Raw genomic sequence first — 19,138 nt, forward strand, 5'->3', positions numbered from 1 at the left:
TGGAATGTCATTGATGTGTTTACTTGACAAAATAAATGAGAATGAGGAATGTGAATAAGAATCAGTTTACCAAAATACCCATAATATTAATAATTAATTTATCATTATTAACAATATTATCAATATTGTTGTTATTATTACTATTATTACTATTAATAAAAATAACATTAACAATAATTAATAATAACTAAAATAATAAAGTTAATAAAATTTATTATTAAGCTCAGGGGATTTTGTAATGGAACTCATCCATTGTTTTACTTGGTCATCTGAGGAGATGGTTTTATATTGGGCTTCATGTTCTTCAACCATTTCAATCCAGGACTTGATAGGCATGGCAAAAGAAAGTAATTTTTCTTTAGAAGGAGTTGGTTGAGGTTCTTTAGAAGTGGCTTGATATATCTTTAAGAACAGCTTTACCATTAATAAATTTTATTAACTTTATTATTTTAGTTATTATTAATTATTGTTATTATTATTTTTAATAATAATAATAATAATAACAACAACAACAACAATAATGATAATATTGTTAATAATGATAAATTAATTATTATTTTTATCATTATTTTTATTGTTAATAATGATAATATTAATAAAAATAATTAATAATAACTAAAATAATAAAGTTAATAAAATTTAATAATAATAATTATTATTGTTATTATTATTATTAATGACATTTAAAATAATAAAATTAATTGTGATTTGAATGAGGGTAATTTGGGAAATATGAAAAAATTAGAGGGATACAAAAGTAAACATATATTTCATTCTCATTCCCTCATTTTCATTCCGAATCCTCCCATGCGAATGAGATTCACATTCCTTATTCTAAAATTATGTGGAACCCACACATTTTATTCATATTCCCAAATTATATTTTACTAAGTAAACATGAGTTTCATTCTCATTCCTTCATTTCCCATTGCATGAAGTAAACACACCATTAACTTATTCTTAAATTTAATATGATAAGAAATCCAATCTTTGATCGGAAAACTTAATATTAATAATATTTAAGAAGAAATATTTAAAACATGTTTTGCACTGCCTTTGACATTTTGACTCATCATAATGTTTAGCTATATGATTAGAGAGATAAACATCATTTTGAAGATGTTTTAAAAGAAAAATGATCTGATTTTGACTCTTATTATGGGCAGCGGTTTCTATTGTTTTGCCAATCACATCCGTGTATCCCTGGACTGCACCCGCAGCAATGACTTGGCATGTCTTGATTGGCATTTGCAAAAATCAGTCACCGTCTCTGACCGAAAGGGAAACCATTAAGCTTCATGTGTGAATGGCATAGGATACCGGAGAAAGCCTAAAAGCCTTGTTCTAACATTTTACCATTAGCAACATTTTATATATATATTTAGCTGAAGAGAGGCTGTTGGAATTATACATATGAAAATAATGACCACTAAAAATTTGATGATGGAAGGCTCAGTAACCACTCATCCTTATTAAGCTCCAACAGAAGAGCTACCACCCCAATTAATAGCACCTTTCTCTCTTTGATTTTTTCAACCCAAAGTGCAAATCTCGTGCCCTCTTCTCTTCCTTTTCCTATTACTCGACTCTGCTCCCACCGCACCGCACCGCACCACACCAACAATAACTTAACCTACTTTCAGCATCATCCAACAGCATAACTGGATAGCCAAAACAATATGGCAGCCTGCGGGAGCCTACAACGCATATTTGAAAACTCGTTACCAGAAAAACCAGCCTCACTTTTTGAATCCCTCTCCACATGGAACCAAATGACACCTGGAAAACCCGCCAACCAATCCTCATTCGTTGAGATCTTTGGTGAACTTCATTTCAAACAAGGCTCTGATCATTCTTCCTCTTCGTTGTCGTCTTCCTTTCCCATGTCATCACTCTCTTCCTCTTCGTCCTCTTTGGTAGACTTAGTAGACGTAGACGGTAGCAAGAGGATTCCATCTCTGGAATCATCTGCAGCCGCTCCAAAGATGATAAACGACGGCTTTTCTTCTTCAGTGAATTCTGAAAGCTCGGTGCATAGCTTCAGATACACGGGTTGTCACAAGAAGAGTGATAGCTTTTCATCTATGAATTCCGACAGCTTGCAACTTTGCACGGAGGGGCTTGGTTTCGAGAGCTCTGATGATGTTGAGGAGTTGAGGAATGAGATGACTGAAGAGTGGCAAAACAAGCGGGGGAAAGTGAGTATCACAAAGCATTCACCAACGGAGAACGTATGCGGTGAGTTCAGGAGGTCAAGAACAAGCGGCGGAGAATTTCCTCCTCCGATTTCTTGCATAGGGAAGAGTGGTAAGCCTTGGGTTTGCTTCAAGTCTTACAGGCACGATGGCAGGTTTGTCCTTAAAGAGATTAGGATGCCAAGCCAAGAGTTCTTGCATGCCTGCAGAGAAGACGGGCGATTGAAGCTGCAGTTTGTCCATCCAAACGATGACATCCAGGAACTAGATGAAGGGGAGTACGAGGAAGATGAAGTAGAAGTAGATGAAGATGAGGAAGAAGAAAATGGAAGCGTCCATGATGACGGAGAAGGGGAAAGGGAGGCTGATACCGAAAAGTATGAAGCTGAAAATGACTTGCGACATAGGGAATTGCAGGTTTAAGGAGAGTGATTTCAGGTTCTGACTTTGTTTCCAAGGGATTTGAAAATAAGCAGACAACAAAGCACATGAAATCAACTTTGCTGTCCACAAGATAATCCTGGGCATTTTTCTTTCCTCCTCACTGTGGAAAAAGAAGAGAGAACAAAAAGACCAAGGCATTTTTTCTTCTTTCGTCAAATCGATGCCTGGGCATCAAATCTCTTTACAGTTTGCAATTGTAGATCACTGGATGTTTGCTAGGATATGAAGCATCAAATGCCAAGTAATTTTAATCAATTATTATGGTCAGATCACAGAGTGTCACATGTCAACTCGAGAAATAGTGGGGATAATAGAATATCAATAATTTCCTTGAGTGGCACGCTCATTTTTCGTTCAACTCATTTCTTAATGCCGGTGTGCGAAATCTCATCCTCATATTGGTACCATACGCTGCAGAAAGCATGACAAATAGCCAACATTCAATTCACAAGAAATTATGAGAATACCACCCATATCAAATCAACATTCAAAACCAAGGTAAAGGGAGCAAAAAATATCATGCATGCTCCCAAATGGACATCTCACACCCAACACTCAACTTAGAGCAGATGTTATCCATATCATATCAAGATCTGACAATGTTAATGGAGCATGAGATAATGCTAGGCCCCAAATCTTTATCTCAAAGTTCCAACTAATCAATAGGAAAGAATGACAATACAGTATTTTTCTGACAGATTCTGCTTGCTTAGGGCATCTTGCATGCCGCTGTAGCCACAGCACACAAAAGACGGTCACAGTGAAGCTGGTAATAAAGATTTAACATTGAAAATTCACCTCAAACTTTTAGCTGTTTACCCTAGTAATGGGGGAGCGAAGGTCAAGCTTTGAAACATATTACCAGACAGATGACTAAAAGGTGTGAGTTCAGAACATGAATAGTGACACCAGAAGTGTAACTTCATGTGACCCCAAACCACGGTAACCCTAATTTAGATCTTGACATGTGAAACTACCACCAACACAGGCTCTCTTTACACGTGTAATGACCTGAAAACACATGAACACCGTGGTCCTAAATCTGTCTATAAGCTAAAACACAATTCAAGGCCCTAATGAGAACCACAAAATGGGTATATATCAAATTGAAACTTAGAGCAGCACTTAGGAAATGTATGTCCAGGATAAGGATCCTCACTGGTCATCCCTGAAGAGATAAAGAACTACTCAATGATTAATAATGAATGCCCATCTGGTAAAAAAGGAAGCGAGAAAGCAAATCTGAAGGAATCGACTCAAATCCCACATAATTCACATTTTTCCACAGATATTTTGGCTCTTTTACAATGGAAAGTAGTTGCAATAGATAGACAAACAAGAGTTCTCTAGAAATGTTTACATGTAAATAAAGTAGAGATCTTCTATGGACAGCACATAAGATTTTTAAATAAAGCAGAGATCTTCTATGGACGGCACAAAAGATTTTATCTACCAGTCAAATGGCAAGACACATGTCCTCTATCTCTATGGACAAGATCAAAACCATTAATGTAACTCATAAAACAAGCTTAAATCCAGGTTTCAATATCATTTTTTGTGGGCCATGGGTTTATGATACTTTAAAAATGCTCTACCTCCCACCTGCACACACAGATTTCAGGTAACAAAAACAGAAGTCTCGATGCTTTACCCTCACTTTCTAAAAGATTTGAACAATCCAAGTCAAACAATAACTTGACCATAGAGTCAGATACATGATGACGAAATAAGACAACAAGAATTTGGCAACAGACTTCTCAGTGAACAACTTGTATCTTGAATGAATGGCTTGCAAATGGAACATGAGCACAACTGATTTTAATTTGATACACTACATATGGCTTCATAGTGATCAATCCAAAGTTATCATTGCCACAGGGCCTTGGAACCATAATTTGGTTCTGAGGCTCAATCTCAACAGATCAAAAATGTTGTCTTTTGGTTTTGATAGCCCAAAAGTTATAACATCATCTGCAATTCATCATCTTTGTTTTCCCCTTTATTGTAACAGAAACAAAACAGGGCAGTAAAGGGATTCACTTTTTTTGCTTCCAAGAGCAAGGAAACCATTAGATTACCTCTACATCAAGGTAGTAAAGATAGAGAGGGAACGACATTACAATGAGGGATTGCTGCCATCTAATGTCAGAAGAACTTTATACAATTCAGGACGACGATCACGAAATACTCCCCAACTAGATCTCTTGGACTTGAGTTTATCCAGATCAAATTGTGCAACAAGAACTGCTTCCTCTTTATCATCAGCAGCAGCAACAATCTCCCCTGTTGGGCCTGTAACCAGAGCATCAATTTTGAACATATTCACAAGAAGTAGTACATGGCTATCATGTGAAGGATTGAATTGCATGTCAGCTAAAAGAGGAACTAAATACCTGCAATAAAGGAGTTCCCGTAGAATGTGATTTGACTCTTTCCGTGCTCCGTCTCAATTATTTCTTTTCCAATGCGATTTGAAGCGACTAAAGGTACCTGAGTTAGTCAAGAGTAGGTTAATCCCCTATGCAAACATAGGCTTCTCTCAAAATAAACTTGCATTCTTGGTGCCACAACAGGGACCAGCACCCGATACACCAAAGTCTATTTTGATTATTACAGATCTTACACGTGTTATGTCCAGAATGTTATAAAAAGGAAAAGAAAAGAAATTATCAACAAAAATCATGGCAGTGGCTGATCACACGAGAAAGCGAGGAACACAATGGGATGCATTAGAAAAAAAAAGAAAAAGAAAATGTGGAAGAGGGTCAATTTTTTGGGGATAACGGGAGCACAATATAGAATAAACTTTCTTTGCAAAAAACAAGTTATTGTTGTTTAATGGGAAAAGATGTAGATCATTTAGTCATATGAGGTGAGACTACGATTGTTATAAACTCCTTCCAAAAGCACATGAGTATTAGGACAAGGTTGCACAAACTAACCTAGAATCAACTGGATTAATCTCACAATAAATAAAGCTGCCAGTCTAGCAGTCCGTGTAACTTACTACATTAGCCCCAGCATGCCCTTGCATCACTCGCCTCCAGTGATCACGAGAATCAAGTCCATCATCTTGAGGTTCAGAACCAATAGCAGTAGGGTAAAACAATATCTCAGCACCTTGTAAAACCATAGCCCGAGCTGCCTCTGGAAACCACTGATCCCAGCATATTGCTGGCATTGAAAATTTAGAAGAAACCATTGAGACTATAAAGCAGAAGTTGAACTGAAAGATATGCTCACACAATGTTGTTTATTTATTAGCATGGCCAAGAAGGTAAAATCTTATTAAAAATCAATAGAACCCCTTACCAACTCCAATTTTTGCAAATTTAGTTTGGAAAACCTGTTCAGAAATGGCAAAGGAAAGTCCAATCGAGAAGGAAAATCATCATCAAATATCAAATCAAAGAAGCATATTAAATTTAAATTTAAATTATTCCAAGCACCAACCTTGAAGCCAGTGTCCCCTGGATTGAAGTAGAACTTTTCCTGATAGCCTGAATTGGTAGGAAAATTTATCCTAAATGTTAAAACTAAAAAGTAATCAAACATATGACTATTCAATCAACAAAGCATCCATATTTAGCTACCTGGTCCATCTGGGATATGGGACTTCCTGTAGAGTCCAAGATCAGATCCATCAGCATCAATGATCGCTATTGAATTGTAATGGGCATTATTGGCCTCTTCAAAGAAGCTAACTGGCATCACTACACCTAGCTCTTTTGCAAGCTCCTGCATCCTAAACAATGCCCATATGCATAAAAATTTGAAATCAAAACCAGTTTATTTGTTCTTGTGGCAGATAAATAGGCATGGCATTAAGTAACAAAGTATAGAAGAATCCAGCTTACTAAAGTAAAACCAGAAGCTAATTAATGCCATGCCTATTTATCTGCCACAAGAACAAATAATCCAGCTTACTAAAGTAAAACCAGAAGCTAATTACAATCTGATAGATTTACTTGAGAATTGTGGGATGGTCCTTATACGGCTTAGCACGCTGAAAGAAGTCCTCTCTTTGTGCTTGACAGAAATAATAACCCTCAAAGAGTTCCTGGTGAAACACACAGGAAAACAATAATGTAAGCTCAGCGATATCAAGATGCAACAGTAACAACGAGAGTCATAAGAAAATTTTATGCCACTTTTAGTTACATGGCAAACCTAATGAAACAAACGAGACCCTCCTTTCATCTTTCTGACAATGGATAATCTGACTTGCTTCTTAGGGCCTCGGTTCTTAAGGAAATCTTTAATTGAAGGGAAAAAAAAGTGCCAGCAGCAGAAAAGATCTTTATATATTATGTTGCAACTAGATGCAACAATGGCATTATCTGAACCATATAAATGCTGTTCATACACCAGATACAATGCCTTCAGCGCAAGCAGAAACTTTATAAACTAGCATCACTACATTGACCTCAGTGACAATATACAATGTATTCAGAAATATGCCTTTGTTTTTGTCATTTTATATAATATAGCATTTGCTAAATACATGGATTTTTTTGGAGTCACAGGGATCGTAAGAATTAACAACTGTGAAAGAAAAAAAATGTTGTTATATTCAAGATACACATGATGCAGCTTCAAATATGCATACACATGATGCAGCTTCAAATATGCATTCACATGATGCAGCTTCAAATATGCATTCAGTCTTACATATTCTCATTGAAATTGATCCTGAAAGCAAAGGATGCAATGTGTACTTTGATAAAAACAATTACCTGAATAAGAATTATATTTGCACCTTTTCCATGAGCAGCTCTGACCAGCCTGCATAAGATATCATGGAATGTTAAATGCAAAAACATCATGGGGAAGCTAATTGGTGGCAAACAGAAATTTAAAGAGAATTCTATTGTCTGAAGTAGTAATTTGAAAGACTCAACCAATATACACCTATATAATCACACATGATCATGCACAGGAAGCCGTACGCACACGTACACATAGGATGATTCAATGGCTGAAAGTTTGAGTGATCAAAGAAAACGAAACTTCAAAAAAACTCTGGCCTTACAATAGCAAATACAAAAAGCAAATAGCATTCAAATGGTAACCTGCATACTTTCATATTCTTTCTGGTACACTACTGCTATTGGATCAAAATTACCCACTTTTCCTAACTTGCTGAGTGCAGCAGCTCACTAAATTGCCAACATAAATTCTTTAGTCAACAGACTAGCAGCTTCAGTGTACAATGTGCAAGATAAACTTGAAAAGCATGGATTATCAGTCCAAAAACAATCTTTTTGGCTACTCAATACAGAAAGGTTATTGTTAGTGAGACCGTATGAACTTATAAGACATGGTTAAAAAAAAATGATATCTCGGAGTCTGGTTATGGATCAAAATCAAGAGCAAATTCTTCAATCACTTCAAGTACATAATGATATCTCGAACAAACTGAAGATTCAACGAAACGAAAACAAGGAAAAAGGACAATAACTAAGAAGTAGGACCTTTCAGCGGTGGCAAGATTAGTAGAGACATCGTCAGTGCAAGCGAATTGCAGAGCCGACACCACCACTTCACGTCTCTTTCCCTTCTCCATTTTTTTTTCTACCCAGACAAGATGCCGATACCTGAGCAACCAACCAGGATTTGATTTGATGGCCCAGTTAAAAGTAACCTAGTTTTGTCACGAGCTTGAGCTTTTCCTCAGGTCTCAGTTCCTTTTCTTTCTTCGTTTTTCTTTTTTCCTTATTAACTGTTTTTCATTTAACCCGCGTAGGATAATCAACTTTTAAAGATTGATTTGTGTACGTTTGATAAGGTAAGAAAGATAATCGTTTGATAAGCTGCGCTACAAGTTACAACGTGGTATCATACCACTTCTTTTGTCTTTTGTGGCGGCACCACTGTAAATTTTCATAAAACCCCTTTCGTCATTTTTATTTAAATTTTAGTTCATACATATTAAGCTAATTTCCACATGCATCCGTAGGTACATTTCAATTAGCACCTTATACTATTTAATATTATTCTTATTCTATGTTGTACCAGTATGGTAATACTCTCTTTTCTATTTTGAGATTGAATAATTACTATGTTTAATTTAGAACCTTAAATTCTTTTTTAATTTTAATATTAAGATTTTTTTTTAAAAATCTATTATCAAATTTCATTTAATACTTTATATTCTTTTTATTATAAATTTTTAATAAATACTATATATAGTATTATTTACTTACATGTATAACAAATTATATAATTCCACCAACTCTATTACAAAAAGTATTATAATTTCTCTTACTCTTATTTTTATCATGTTATTTATTTCAATTATTATTATTTTATGGGTGCATTTGGTTCGTCATTATTTGTTCCATTAGGTTTTATTGTATTATTTTTTTTATCACATTAGGCTATATCAAACTATAATTTAGTAAATTCTTTTATCCTTCATATATAATAATAAAGTTTTTAATAATATAATGTTAGTCCATACTACATAAAATTAATTTAGCACCTATTTGGAGATGATGAATTATTACTTACAAAGCAAATTAAAGGATTAAATGACATAATAAAAATAAAAATATGAAAATTACAATATTTATTGTAATAGAGCTATTGCGGTTAGATAATTTGTTGTGAATGTAAGAAAAAAAGCCCAATCTTTATAAAAAGAATTGAAATAAAATGAGCGTAAAAATGTTAAATGAAATTTGATATGCCAATGATTCAATTTCAAAATAGTAAAGAGGTCTATCAAAAAAAAAAAAAAGGTATTGTGATACAAATACAATATTGGTAAAAATATATAAATACGATATAGTATAAGGGGCTAAATGAAATGTACCTATACACGCAACGAGAAATAAAGTTAATACTTATAAACAAATATTAAATAAAAATGAATAGAGGGTTTAAATGAAATTTATCACAAAAGACAAAAAGTTGGACCCATATATGAGATTTGATGGTTAAAAATTTGCTGTTGGCTGTCCCCGCCCACGCACGACTCTTTGTATTTGTTTGTAATAATTTTATTAACTGTTTTTTCCTGAAGATTTTCATCCATTCACCAGCAAAGGCATTTTTTTATCTAGGTAAATAATAAGCGTACTGAAATAAGAGAATTTTTACTAACAAAAGGTTTATCTGGTAACACCAAAGACAGACTTTGGAATTCAACCAGTGTCTGGTGAAACAAAAGAGAAATAATACAAACAAAACGGGGTCAATAATAATCCAAGTTCTGTTTATTTCAAAGCAATGTATGAACTCAGTAGTGAGCAGTTGTCGTAGATAGAATGTCGTCCATGGCCCTCATTATCTATATCTAGCATATTGACTTCAGTCCTGGACTTGTTCTTTCTTCCCGCTTGATTTGAGATACCATCCGAGAGCACTAACACCAGTTATGATACCAGCTATGACTGCATAGTTACGGTACTGGTCAGTTGATACTTTCTCAGTTGAAGCTCCCGTGGCTGAGGTAGGTTTGGCTTCAGCTCCTGACCCTGAGCTAGCAGTAGGTGTCTCTTCCGGTTTGGGTCCCTGAAAACAATCAATTAAGCATGGTTTAGGCAAATATCAAACAACTACTCCAAGCAAATTGAGTTTTGTGGAATGAAAACCCGACAATCAACTAGACCTCAGCAAGAGTGCAAATATGCTGTGTTAAAATCAAAGCTATAAACATGCGCACGCAATGATGCACCTAGTGAGCAGAGGCAGGAGACACTGAGAGTATGAAGCATCTCAAATAGTCAATACCTAGGAGGACCCTTTTTTTACCACCAGGATTTTGTGTAGTTTTCAATCGAAAAGGTAAGCAACCAAGAGCTTTAATTATGCCCACTCTACCTCACCACTCCTATATTTTATGCCACGAAAGCTAATGACACTGACATGTTTCAAACACTTAAATTCCATCAAATTTACATTTCAAAACTTCATTTAGGCAGCAACACATGTTCATATTTGTATATACATTCAACCCCCCCCCCCCCCCCCCCAACTTTGTCCCATAAGATCATCACTTGATGAAGCTAATGACTGACACTTACAGCAAACGATGCTGCTCAAAAGCTCGCATCATCTCAGACATGGAATACAACCTGCTAAGATCCAAAAATAGATAATACAGAAATAGAGTGTGATCATACCTTGCGTGCCATCTTCTCCAATTTCTCTTGCTCAACTTTCTGCAAGATTAGTAGTACTTAGTAAAACATTGATATCACAAAAATATAAGCAGGCAGATATCCCAAGCTACAGTAAATAATGGCACTCATAAAAAAGTGAGAAACATTAGAAAATTTTCAATCCCATCGATAAGTCTCCATGCTCACAAAAGTGAACTTGAAGAAGATGCAAAAATAATTTCACAAAGTATTGCTGGACAGTATTTGGCGGGTACCTTATAACAAAACTCTGATCTACTATGAAGGAATATTCACTAACTTGAGTGAGCGACTATTCGGATTACCCATCAACAGTTAATTCTTTATCAGAATAACAAACCTATATAGACTTATTGCAGGACCATATGTTAAGGACAATTCTGAGTTAGATTTACGTCAGGATCAAGTACTTGCCCCCTTATAGGGCCGTTAGATCAGAAGACTATAATAAGCTCTATTTCTTTTAGCCAGATTGCCTACTTCACAAGACAATAATATAAAACAATAATGGTTCATGAGATTGATAAACCCCACCTTTATTTGACAGATTGAGGAACATGAGAATCTTAGACAAAAAATCCTATCAAGAAAATGAAACACTAGAAAGATAACAGAAAAACATAATGGTGAAAAGGACCTAAGATAGGAATAAAGATCAAACTACACAATCAAAATTTTCACAATATTGCACATGTTAAAACCTTAGTTTGCATCAGAGTAACAGCATTCATATAAAAATGAAACTGACTGAAATCACAGCAAAAGGATAAAAAACAGCCTGAAACAAAAAGCACGCATGTACACATCAAAAGTTGTAGAAACATTACTTTTATGTAGACATTCTCAGCTGCTTTTTCCTCCTCGCTCAGTACTTTGCCACTGCTTGAGAACCTTCGAGAAAAATTTCTTACAGCAATCCTTGAAGCCATGATGGTGGTCATAAAACCCCTGTCAACAAAATAAACGACAATAAACCCTTCAATAAGACAATAGTCTCTTAATCAGCTAACGGAGTTAGCTCCAAACACAAGCAAAAGAAAGAAAAGCATTTCTCTGACGTCAAATATCTTAACAATATATAAAATGTCCTTACAGCTCTCTAAAATACAAGATTATAGAAATAGCTGACACAATGTCAAATCCTATTCAAGATGGTATCTGCATTAGCAAAATTCGAACAGGGCAATCGACATTGAGCATCAGAAGCCCAAATAACAAAACCCCAAACTATCAAAGCATCGAAAATCAAAACCCCAGTTGTGCAAACAGTCAATAACCCAACAGTAAAAACATTGAATAACTGATAGTAAATGAATCCATAGACATTCGAGCATAAAAGCTTACTAATTTGCGAGAAAATACAAATACAAATTAATTATTTAAAGAAAATTTGCTTACTTTTGGATACACGGAGGAAGCTTTTCGGCTTTGTGTGTTGGAGAAATGAAATGGGGAGGTTTGTTTCGGTTACCAATCTGTATAGGGTTTGAACTTTGATGGGGTTCTATAAAGTGGACCCGCTTCGTCAGATTTAGGGGAAAGAAGATAATCGCCGTCTGATTTACGAAAGGGAAGGATTCGCTGCCACTGTATGCATTTCATTAAAAAGAACTCGCCAGATAAAAATCGAACAATCTCCGTTGCTTTTAATTATTGAATTTATTTGTATTAAAAAAAGAATAATGATACAGCCACAAACTCTTGTACAAATTTATTTTGTACAAACTGATGTGGCATGATATGATTGGTTGAATTAAATATCACTTGGCCCACATAATTTGTTTTTATTATTTTATATTTTCATTCAATCAATCTTATCATGGCACATTAGTTTGTACAAAATAAATTTATACAAGAGTTTGTGGTTGTATCATTACTCAAAAAAAAATATTGGTTAAAAAAGGAAAGACAACAATTATTCAGCTCCACTCCAAAAACAAGAATGCTATTGACACCCCCTTTATTATCCTCATAACACCGCCTTCTTTATGTAATTTTATTTATACACAAACATGTAATTCTAATTGAACGCAGCAACTATTTCTCTCTCTTCTAACTCTCGTCAAACCCACATATTCTCTGTTATTTATTTTCTTTGTAAGACTCTTTCAATCCATCAACGTGTCAATTTTTTTTGACTCCTCATCCATCCAATATTCTTTTGAAATAATCTTTTATTTTTCTTACAGATTTTGTGCTCTCACACTTTTTTCTTTTTTAACTATTATCATACTTAAAAGACTACTTTTAATATCCTGTCTTATCTTAAGACCGATAAAAAATCGAGAAAAAAAATAATGTTATACTTACTCACTTTAGATATACAATTGAAATACTAATAAATGTGGTATCTTATGTGTCATTTATTGAGTGATGATAGGTTAATTATTAATAATAAATCAATTAACATAAATAATTAGTGATACATCAGTAAGCATCCCAACTATATATTTAAACTAACTAATAATAGCATTATTGAAAAATAAAATAAAAATACAGTAATAAGCGTGTATAATTGAAAATGGGTCTCATATGCATTTTAAAGGGATATTAGAAGCTCCACTCTTACAAAAAAAGTTAATAAACCCACGAGGGTCCACTTAAAGATAGGCCCAATAAAAACTTTCAACAAGAAATATCCAAGTATAATTAATGAGTAGAGCATGTAACAGCCCTTTAAAATCCTTATAATACTCTTTTTAAATTTTATTTCTTAAAATACCCCAATTTAATTGATAAAGTTAAATTTATAAATTAAAATTAATATCATGCTATAAAACTTTACAATAAATGGAACTATTCTTTTAATTTTTTTACTTATAAAATTCATACAAATTATAAAATCTGAAATAATGTCATTTTTATTATTTTATTCTTATCATGATAACTCCAAACTCTCATAAATTTCTCATAAAAGATAATTTTAATTAAATTTTAAAATATAACTATAAAGTATGAAATAAGATGTGTATAAGTTTGTTAAAAAAAAATTAAAGTCTTAGATTAAATTTTGTTTCCAAAAAAGAAAGGTAATTTGTCTTTGACTATTTAGATAATTTTAATTTAAAAAAGGGTTTTCTTAAAGGAGGCATGAAATCACTATTCATAATCAATTATTAGAGTTTGAGCTTTGATTCACCTAGTGCTTTATCCACCCAGAAGCCTCACTGCTGCAACTTAATCCACAATTTCACTTCGATCTTCTCTGCTATCGAACATCCACTCAGCTCATATTCATATTTTCAACTGATTGTAAGTACATTTGCTAAAATAACACCTAACATCACATAGAATGAAAATCGCTTGTCTCTCCAATTAATTATTTGCTTATCTACAGAAGTATAGCATTTAAACAAGATCATTAAATATAATTCATAATACGTATGATTATCACACTTCGATATTATTAATCTGTAGAGGTGGGCATGAGTCAAGTTGACACAATAACACTCAATTTACTCGATTCATATAAGGTGTGGGTTGTGTAAAAATATACTTAAACTTAATCCGTAAAGTGTGAGTTGGGTCAAGTTAGGTTGGACTAATCCAAATTATTTATTTCATATTTTTTTTAATATCATCTCAAAATTAAAATAATTAGATATTAACAAACATTGTTTTTTGCATTGTATTTATTTACATTGTAAATATATATAATACATATGTATTTTTAAAAATAATAGTAACTCATTGGTGCCCCGATTTGGTTTTGTAATCAATTGTAGGACATAAATAGCCAAAGACAAGAATATTCTTCCGAATTCCCATGTCCAAACACTCAAACTAACCAAGCACATATCGCCTACGGCGCACGTTAGTCAAACCGAAGGAAAACCCTAGCTTCCTAAACCCTATATTTGTTTATTTCTTCTATTCATTCATCTTCAGTGCTGCCGCATCTGCTCTTCTCTCCGAAACCTCTTACTGCATTTCCATCAAGCAGCACAATGGTAAGTAAACTTGAAGCCCTTATGCCATTAGTCGATTTGCCTTTTATTCCCTAACAAAATCATAGATATAGAAAGATAATTGAGTGAGCAAATTTTTTTTTTTTTTAATAGATGTATTAGGTACATTTATGAAAATTGCTTTTAGTGATTTTTCTGATACCCAGTTGATCAATTTTGAGATAGCTACTGTTTAATATATTAAATTTCTACATTTTTTTTTCAGTTGCATAGCATAACTTTGAGCTAATACAAATAAAAAAAAACTTGTTTTTCGGAATTGGGAATTTAAGTTTAATTGCTTGTTTTCGTGAATAGTAGCCACATTTTGAAAAATAGGTAAGATTTTACATCTTTGATTTTCAAAAAATTGTTTTATGCCTTGCGGTTTCTTGTCTGCTTATTTCTTTAACTATGATTTATTAGTTTAATTATTTTTCTTTTGTGGCAGGCACCGAAGAAGGATAAGGCCCCACCTCCGGCCTCGAAGCCAGCAAAGTCTGGTGGAGGCAAGCAGAAGAAGAAGGTAAACTGAGATTTTGATTGATGGGGTTGTTTGGTTTGTAATTTGTAGTTGATTTTGGCGAATGTTGGATGTTTTCTGGATCCAAGTATTAATTTTGATTCTGTTGGGTGGTATGCAGAAGTGGAGCAAGGGAAAGCAAAAGGAGAAGGTGAACAATATGGTTTTGTTCGACCAGGCAACCTATGATAAGCTTCTTTCTGAGGCCCCCAAGTTTAAGCTTATTACTCCTTCAATCCTATCCGACAGACTGAGGGTACACTCATATATTGTCCCCCCCCCCCCCCCCCTCTTTTGGATTTGGATTTGGATTTATTTACTGGTTATTATTCAATTTATAAAATTTAGAAGGTTCATGCCTTGTAGAGTAGATAAACAGCATGCAGTTTTAAGCTTGAAATAAACTTGTGCTTCTAAAATTATTCCCCTGGTGATCTTTGTCCTTTTTATAACTTTGGGAATGGGAAAATGAATTTTTGTAGTGTCTGGTTTACATGTGCATGTGGATTCCCCATTTAGTTCCTTGTGCACTATAAGCAAGGTGCACTAATATGGTAATTTATGTTCCGAAATATTATTGGTTGTGGTATGTACAGAGTTTTGTAAAAACACTCTGATTGTTGGATCTTTATAGTATGTATTCTTGTTTGCAGTTGTTTCTACGGATAGTTTCATTGTTTTCTAACTTACTCTGCACCGTTTAAACTTATTTAAATATTTGTTCCATGATTGAGTTTTTCTCTTTTATTAGGTGCTTAATTCCATAGATTCTGTTTCTTTTTTAAGAGTCAAATTTTGCCCGATGATGGATAAATCAACAGAATTGAATGGTTGCTTGGTTTTTTATTCATCACACTCTTACATACCACCAATCATGCCTCTCTCTCTCTCTCTCTCTCTCTATTCTCTCTCTGTCTCTCCACACTCTGTGTGTGTGTGTGTGTGTATGTATATGTTTCTGTATGTGTTTCCATATGTGTTTGGTGGTGTGTGAATGTTTTGAAGAAGGCCATGCATTATGCCATATATGATGCTTTATAAGCTATGAGATCTGAGGGCAATTTTTTTTTTTTTTAACCAAGCTGTTTTTTTCCTCTTACGCTTTCCAGCTCCAGTCGGTACCATATGTTTTGTTTTAAAAAATCTGTTGCAGTTGTGATGTACCTGTAATTACTTCTCACTTCTATGTTATTCAATGTGTAAGAGTTATCATGCATTTGTTTCTAATAAAAAAAAAAGTTCTTTTATTGAGTATGCATTCATTAATCATCAATGAGTTGATTATAAATGTTGTTTTATTCTCCTATCTGCTATCAGATAAATGGATCATTGGCACGTCGGGCTATCAAGGATTTGATGGCAAGAGGTTCCATCCGGATGATATCAGCTCATGCTAGCCAGCAGATTTACACCAGAGCCACCAATACCTAGATGAGGATAACCCTTTCATCACTCCATGGATAGATAGATTGTTTCTGCTCTGTTTCAGGGAACTAGTGCTTAGAACCTTTTTGGTACTTTGTGCCTGAAATTTTGTTTCTTATGCTTTTTGATATTCTTGATGATAGACAGAAATTTTTTATGTTAGTGAAATCAATTAATGGTTTTTTTTTTTTTTACCCCTTTCGGTTACAATTAAAGATGTTGAAACAAAGGTTATTTGGTGAGAAATATTCAATATTTACTTTGCTTCCAATTATCCCATATGTTGCTATAGTGCTTGTGACTTTTCGTCCCTCCTAGTGTAGCATTATGATATTTTGGTTATTTGATATATGCTTTGCTCATCTTGTTGTCCGATATAAACTCCCTTGCACGGTTCTTCGTACTAAACAAGTCATTGACCATCAAGCTATCAGTATTATTACTAGCTATAATATTAGGAATTTAATATTTGAGCCTCAACATTAGTCTCAATGCCATGTGTTATTGATTTATTAAAAGATAATTTCTAACCCGCTATGTGTTATTGATTTATTAAAAGATAATTTCTGGTTAGGACGAAGAATGTTACTCTGAAATATTAGTATTATTACTAATATTAATGAGTCTTAAATTGAGTTTTAACTTTAGTCATAATGTTATGTATCACTTATTTATTAAAGATAATTTCATAATTTATAAATTTATTTAACAATTATTTACTAAATAAACATTATATTAGTTGGGACTTTCATTGAGAATTAGGTATTGGAATAACTAGCAGCACATGGTACTGTTTTTGTTCAATTTTAAATCCAAAATTCAAGTTAAAATATAGTACTGTAGAACACGTACTTGTAATTTCAGTCAGGTTTTTCATTATTTGTATCGGACGGTTGGGGCCTAAGATGTTTAAATAAATTTATTTAGTTTTTTTTTTTGGAGAAGAAATAAATTTATTTAGTTGGACATACATAGTTAAAAAAAATTAATTTCTGCTCGCCTATCTCTCAATCGTTAGATAGAAAAAATAGAAGAAAATAAATAGGACGATTAAAAACGGTTGTAACCAATTGGTAAAATTATTGTCACATAAAATATGCTAAATAAGTAGAAAGTCTTTTGAATGTCAATTAATATTACACATTTAAAACATTATCCCAATTAAAGTTAAAGTTTGAGTTGAGATTACGAATTATCCCAATTAAAGTTAAAGTTTGAGTTTTTTTTTTTTGAGAAGATCTGCGCTGTAGATACTGCATAAATGCTATGTTTATGAGTCATTAAATTCATATATCTAATAATTTATAATACAATTTACCAAAATTTTAAATAGTATATATTTATTTATTTTATACTTTAAAATAAATGCAATTGTTTATGATATTTTAACACCGAAGGATTTTGCTAAATAGGAATGTCTTAAAATGGATTTTACCATAGTACCATTGTTCTTCTCTTGTGCCTATAAAATCACCAACTTGTGACAATATTTGGACAGTAAAAATTAGTTCAATATGACATGGAGAAGAAATATTGGCTTGAAATTTCTTCCCATGACCAAAACATTGGTGATCTTATCTTCCTAAATATCATCGGTCGTTGTTCATGGCATTTCAGAAAATTTCAAGCCTATGGCCTACTCCTCTTCAATGGTAAGGGATCAAGTTATCTATCACGGCATTATATTTAAATTTCTCTTAATAAATTACATAAAAAGAATATATTATACAATAATTATGAAACGTATAATTCTTTGTGTTGACGCGTGTTTGATCAATCATGATTGTATTAAATAGTTTATAGAAAGATTTTTTTTCTTAAAAAGTATTTTTAAAACATGAGTGACGTCAAAATTTTGTCGTTTTCATTAAGTACGATCTATTAATTCTTCATGGTCATAATTGATAATGTGCAATAAATTTGCAGGTGAATATTACAAAAAATAATTCATCATTGGGAGAAGACAAAGCATCGTCCATGCGCTTCTCCATCTCTTAAGATAAACAACTCCAGCTATGAAAATAATACATGATGGGGGAGATGCGTATGGCGAAACCAAGATTTTGATTCAATACTCAATGGGGGCCATAATGGAGAATTAATAAACTTAAGTGGGCAAAAGAAAAATAACATAAACTTAACGAGATAGAATGTAAATGTCACATAGAAATGGGGTAAATTTCAGTGAAAGTGGTGCAGAGAGGGTGCTTCTTGGGCATTCGTGTTCTTATGTTTGATTTTGTATTATTCTCAGCTTGAATGAATATACATAATTTGATGACAATCTCAGCTTATTCGTTTCATATTTATTTATGTGCCTGAATGAGTGTATAATATATATATTCTTATTCTTTCCAATTAAGCTTTTGGATCTCTTTAGAGAAAACAAGAAAAAGATGCATAATTTGGTATTAATCCCAATAAATCTTATGTCTAACTCAAGCTGCTTTCAATCAA

General features: G+C 33.3%; 4 protein-coding genes across 4 annotated transcripts; 2 read left to right on the forward strand and 2 right to left on the reverse strand.

Moving 5' to 3' along the window:
- The first annotated feature begins 1,397 nt into the window (after window positions 1–1,397).
- On the forward strand, window positions 1,398–3,105 carry LOC18034261 (protein FANTASTIC FOUR 3). Its single transcript, XM_006424154.2, has one exon. The coding sequence runs from the start codon at window positions 1,680–1,682 to the stop codon at window positions 2,616–2,618; it is 939 nt and encodes a 312-aa protein (XP_006424217.1). The 5' UTR covers window positions 1,398–1,679; the 3' UTR covers window positions 2,619–3,105.
- Window positions 3,106–4,053: 948 nt separating this feature from the next.
- On the reverse strand, window positions 4,054–8,375 carry LOC18034315 (N-carbamoylputrescine amidase). Its single transcript, XM_006424155.2, has 9 exons — window positions 8,114–8,375; window positions 7,376–7,424; window positions 6,608–6,699; window positions 6,233–6,384; window positions 6,093–6,139; window positions 5,952–5,985; window positions 5,647–5,813; window positions 5,033–5,129; window positions 4,054–4,931 (listed from the first exon to the last, which is right to left on the reverse strand). Exons 1-9 carry the CDS (start codon window positions 8,203–8,205, stop codon window positions 4,756–4,758), a joined length of 906 nt encoding a protein of 301 aa, XP_006424218.1. The 5' UTR covers window positions 8,206–8,375; the 3' UTR covers window positions 4,054–4,755.
- Window positions 8,376–9,693: 1,318 nt separating this feature from the next.
- Window positions 9,694–12,414, reverse strand: LOC18035526 (uncharacterized protein At2g27730, mitochondrial). Its single transcript, XM_006424159.2, has 4 exons — window positions 12,185–12,414; window positions 11,614–11,734; window positions 10,769–10,807; window positions 9,694–10,157 (listed from the first exon to the last, which is right to left on the reverse strand). Exons 2-4 carry the CDS (start codon window positions 11,725–11,727, stop codon window positions 9,954–9,956), a joined length of 357 nt encoding a protein of 118 aa, XP_006424222.1. The 5' UTR covers window positions 11,728–11,734; window positions 12,185–12,414; the 3' UTR covers window positions 9,694–9,953.
- Window positions 12,415–14,630: 2,216 nt separating this feature from the next.
- Window positions 14,631–16,872, forward strand: LOC18035490 (40S ribosomal protein S25-3). The gene is made up of 4 exons (XM_006424160.2): window positions 14,631–14,736; window positions 15,185–15,259; window positions 15,378–15,512; window positions 16,574–16,872. The coding sequence occupies exons 1-4, from the start codon at window positions 14,734–14,736 to the stop codon at window positions 16,685–16,687; spliced, it is 327 nt and encodes a 108-aa protein (XP_006424223.1). The 5' UTR covers window positions 14,631–14,733; the 3' UTR covers window positions 16,688–16,872.
- Window positions 16,873–19,138: the final 2,266 nt, after the last annotated feature.

The sequence above is a fragment of the Citrus clementina genome, unplaced genomic scaffold, assembly GCF_000493195.1.
Source record: "Citrus clementina cultivar Clemenules unplaced genomic scaffold, Citrus_clementina_v1.0 scaffold_8, whole genome shotgun sequence".
Taxonomy (NCBI): domain Eukaryota; kingdom Viridiplantae; phylum Streptophyta; class Magnoliopsida; order Sapindales; family Rutaceae; genus Citrus; species Citrus x clementina.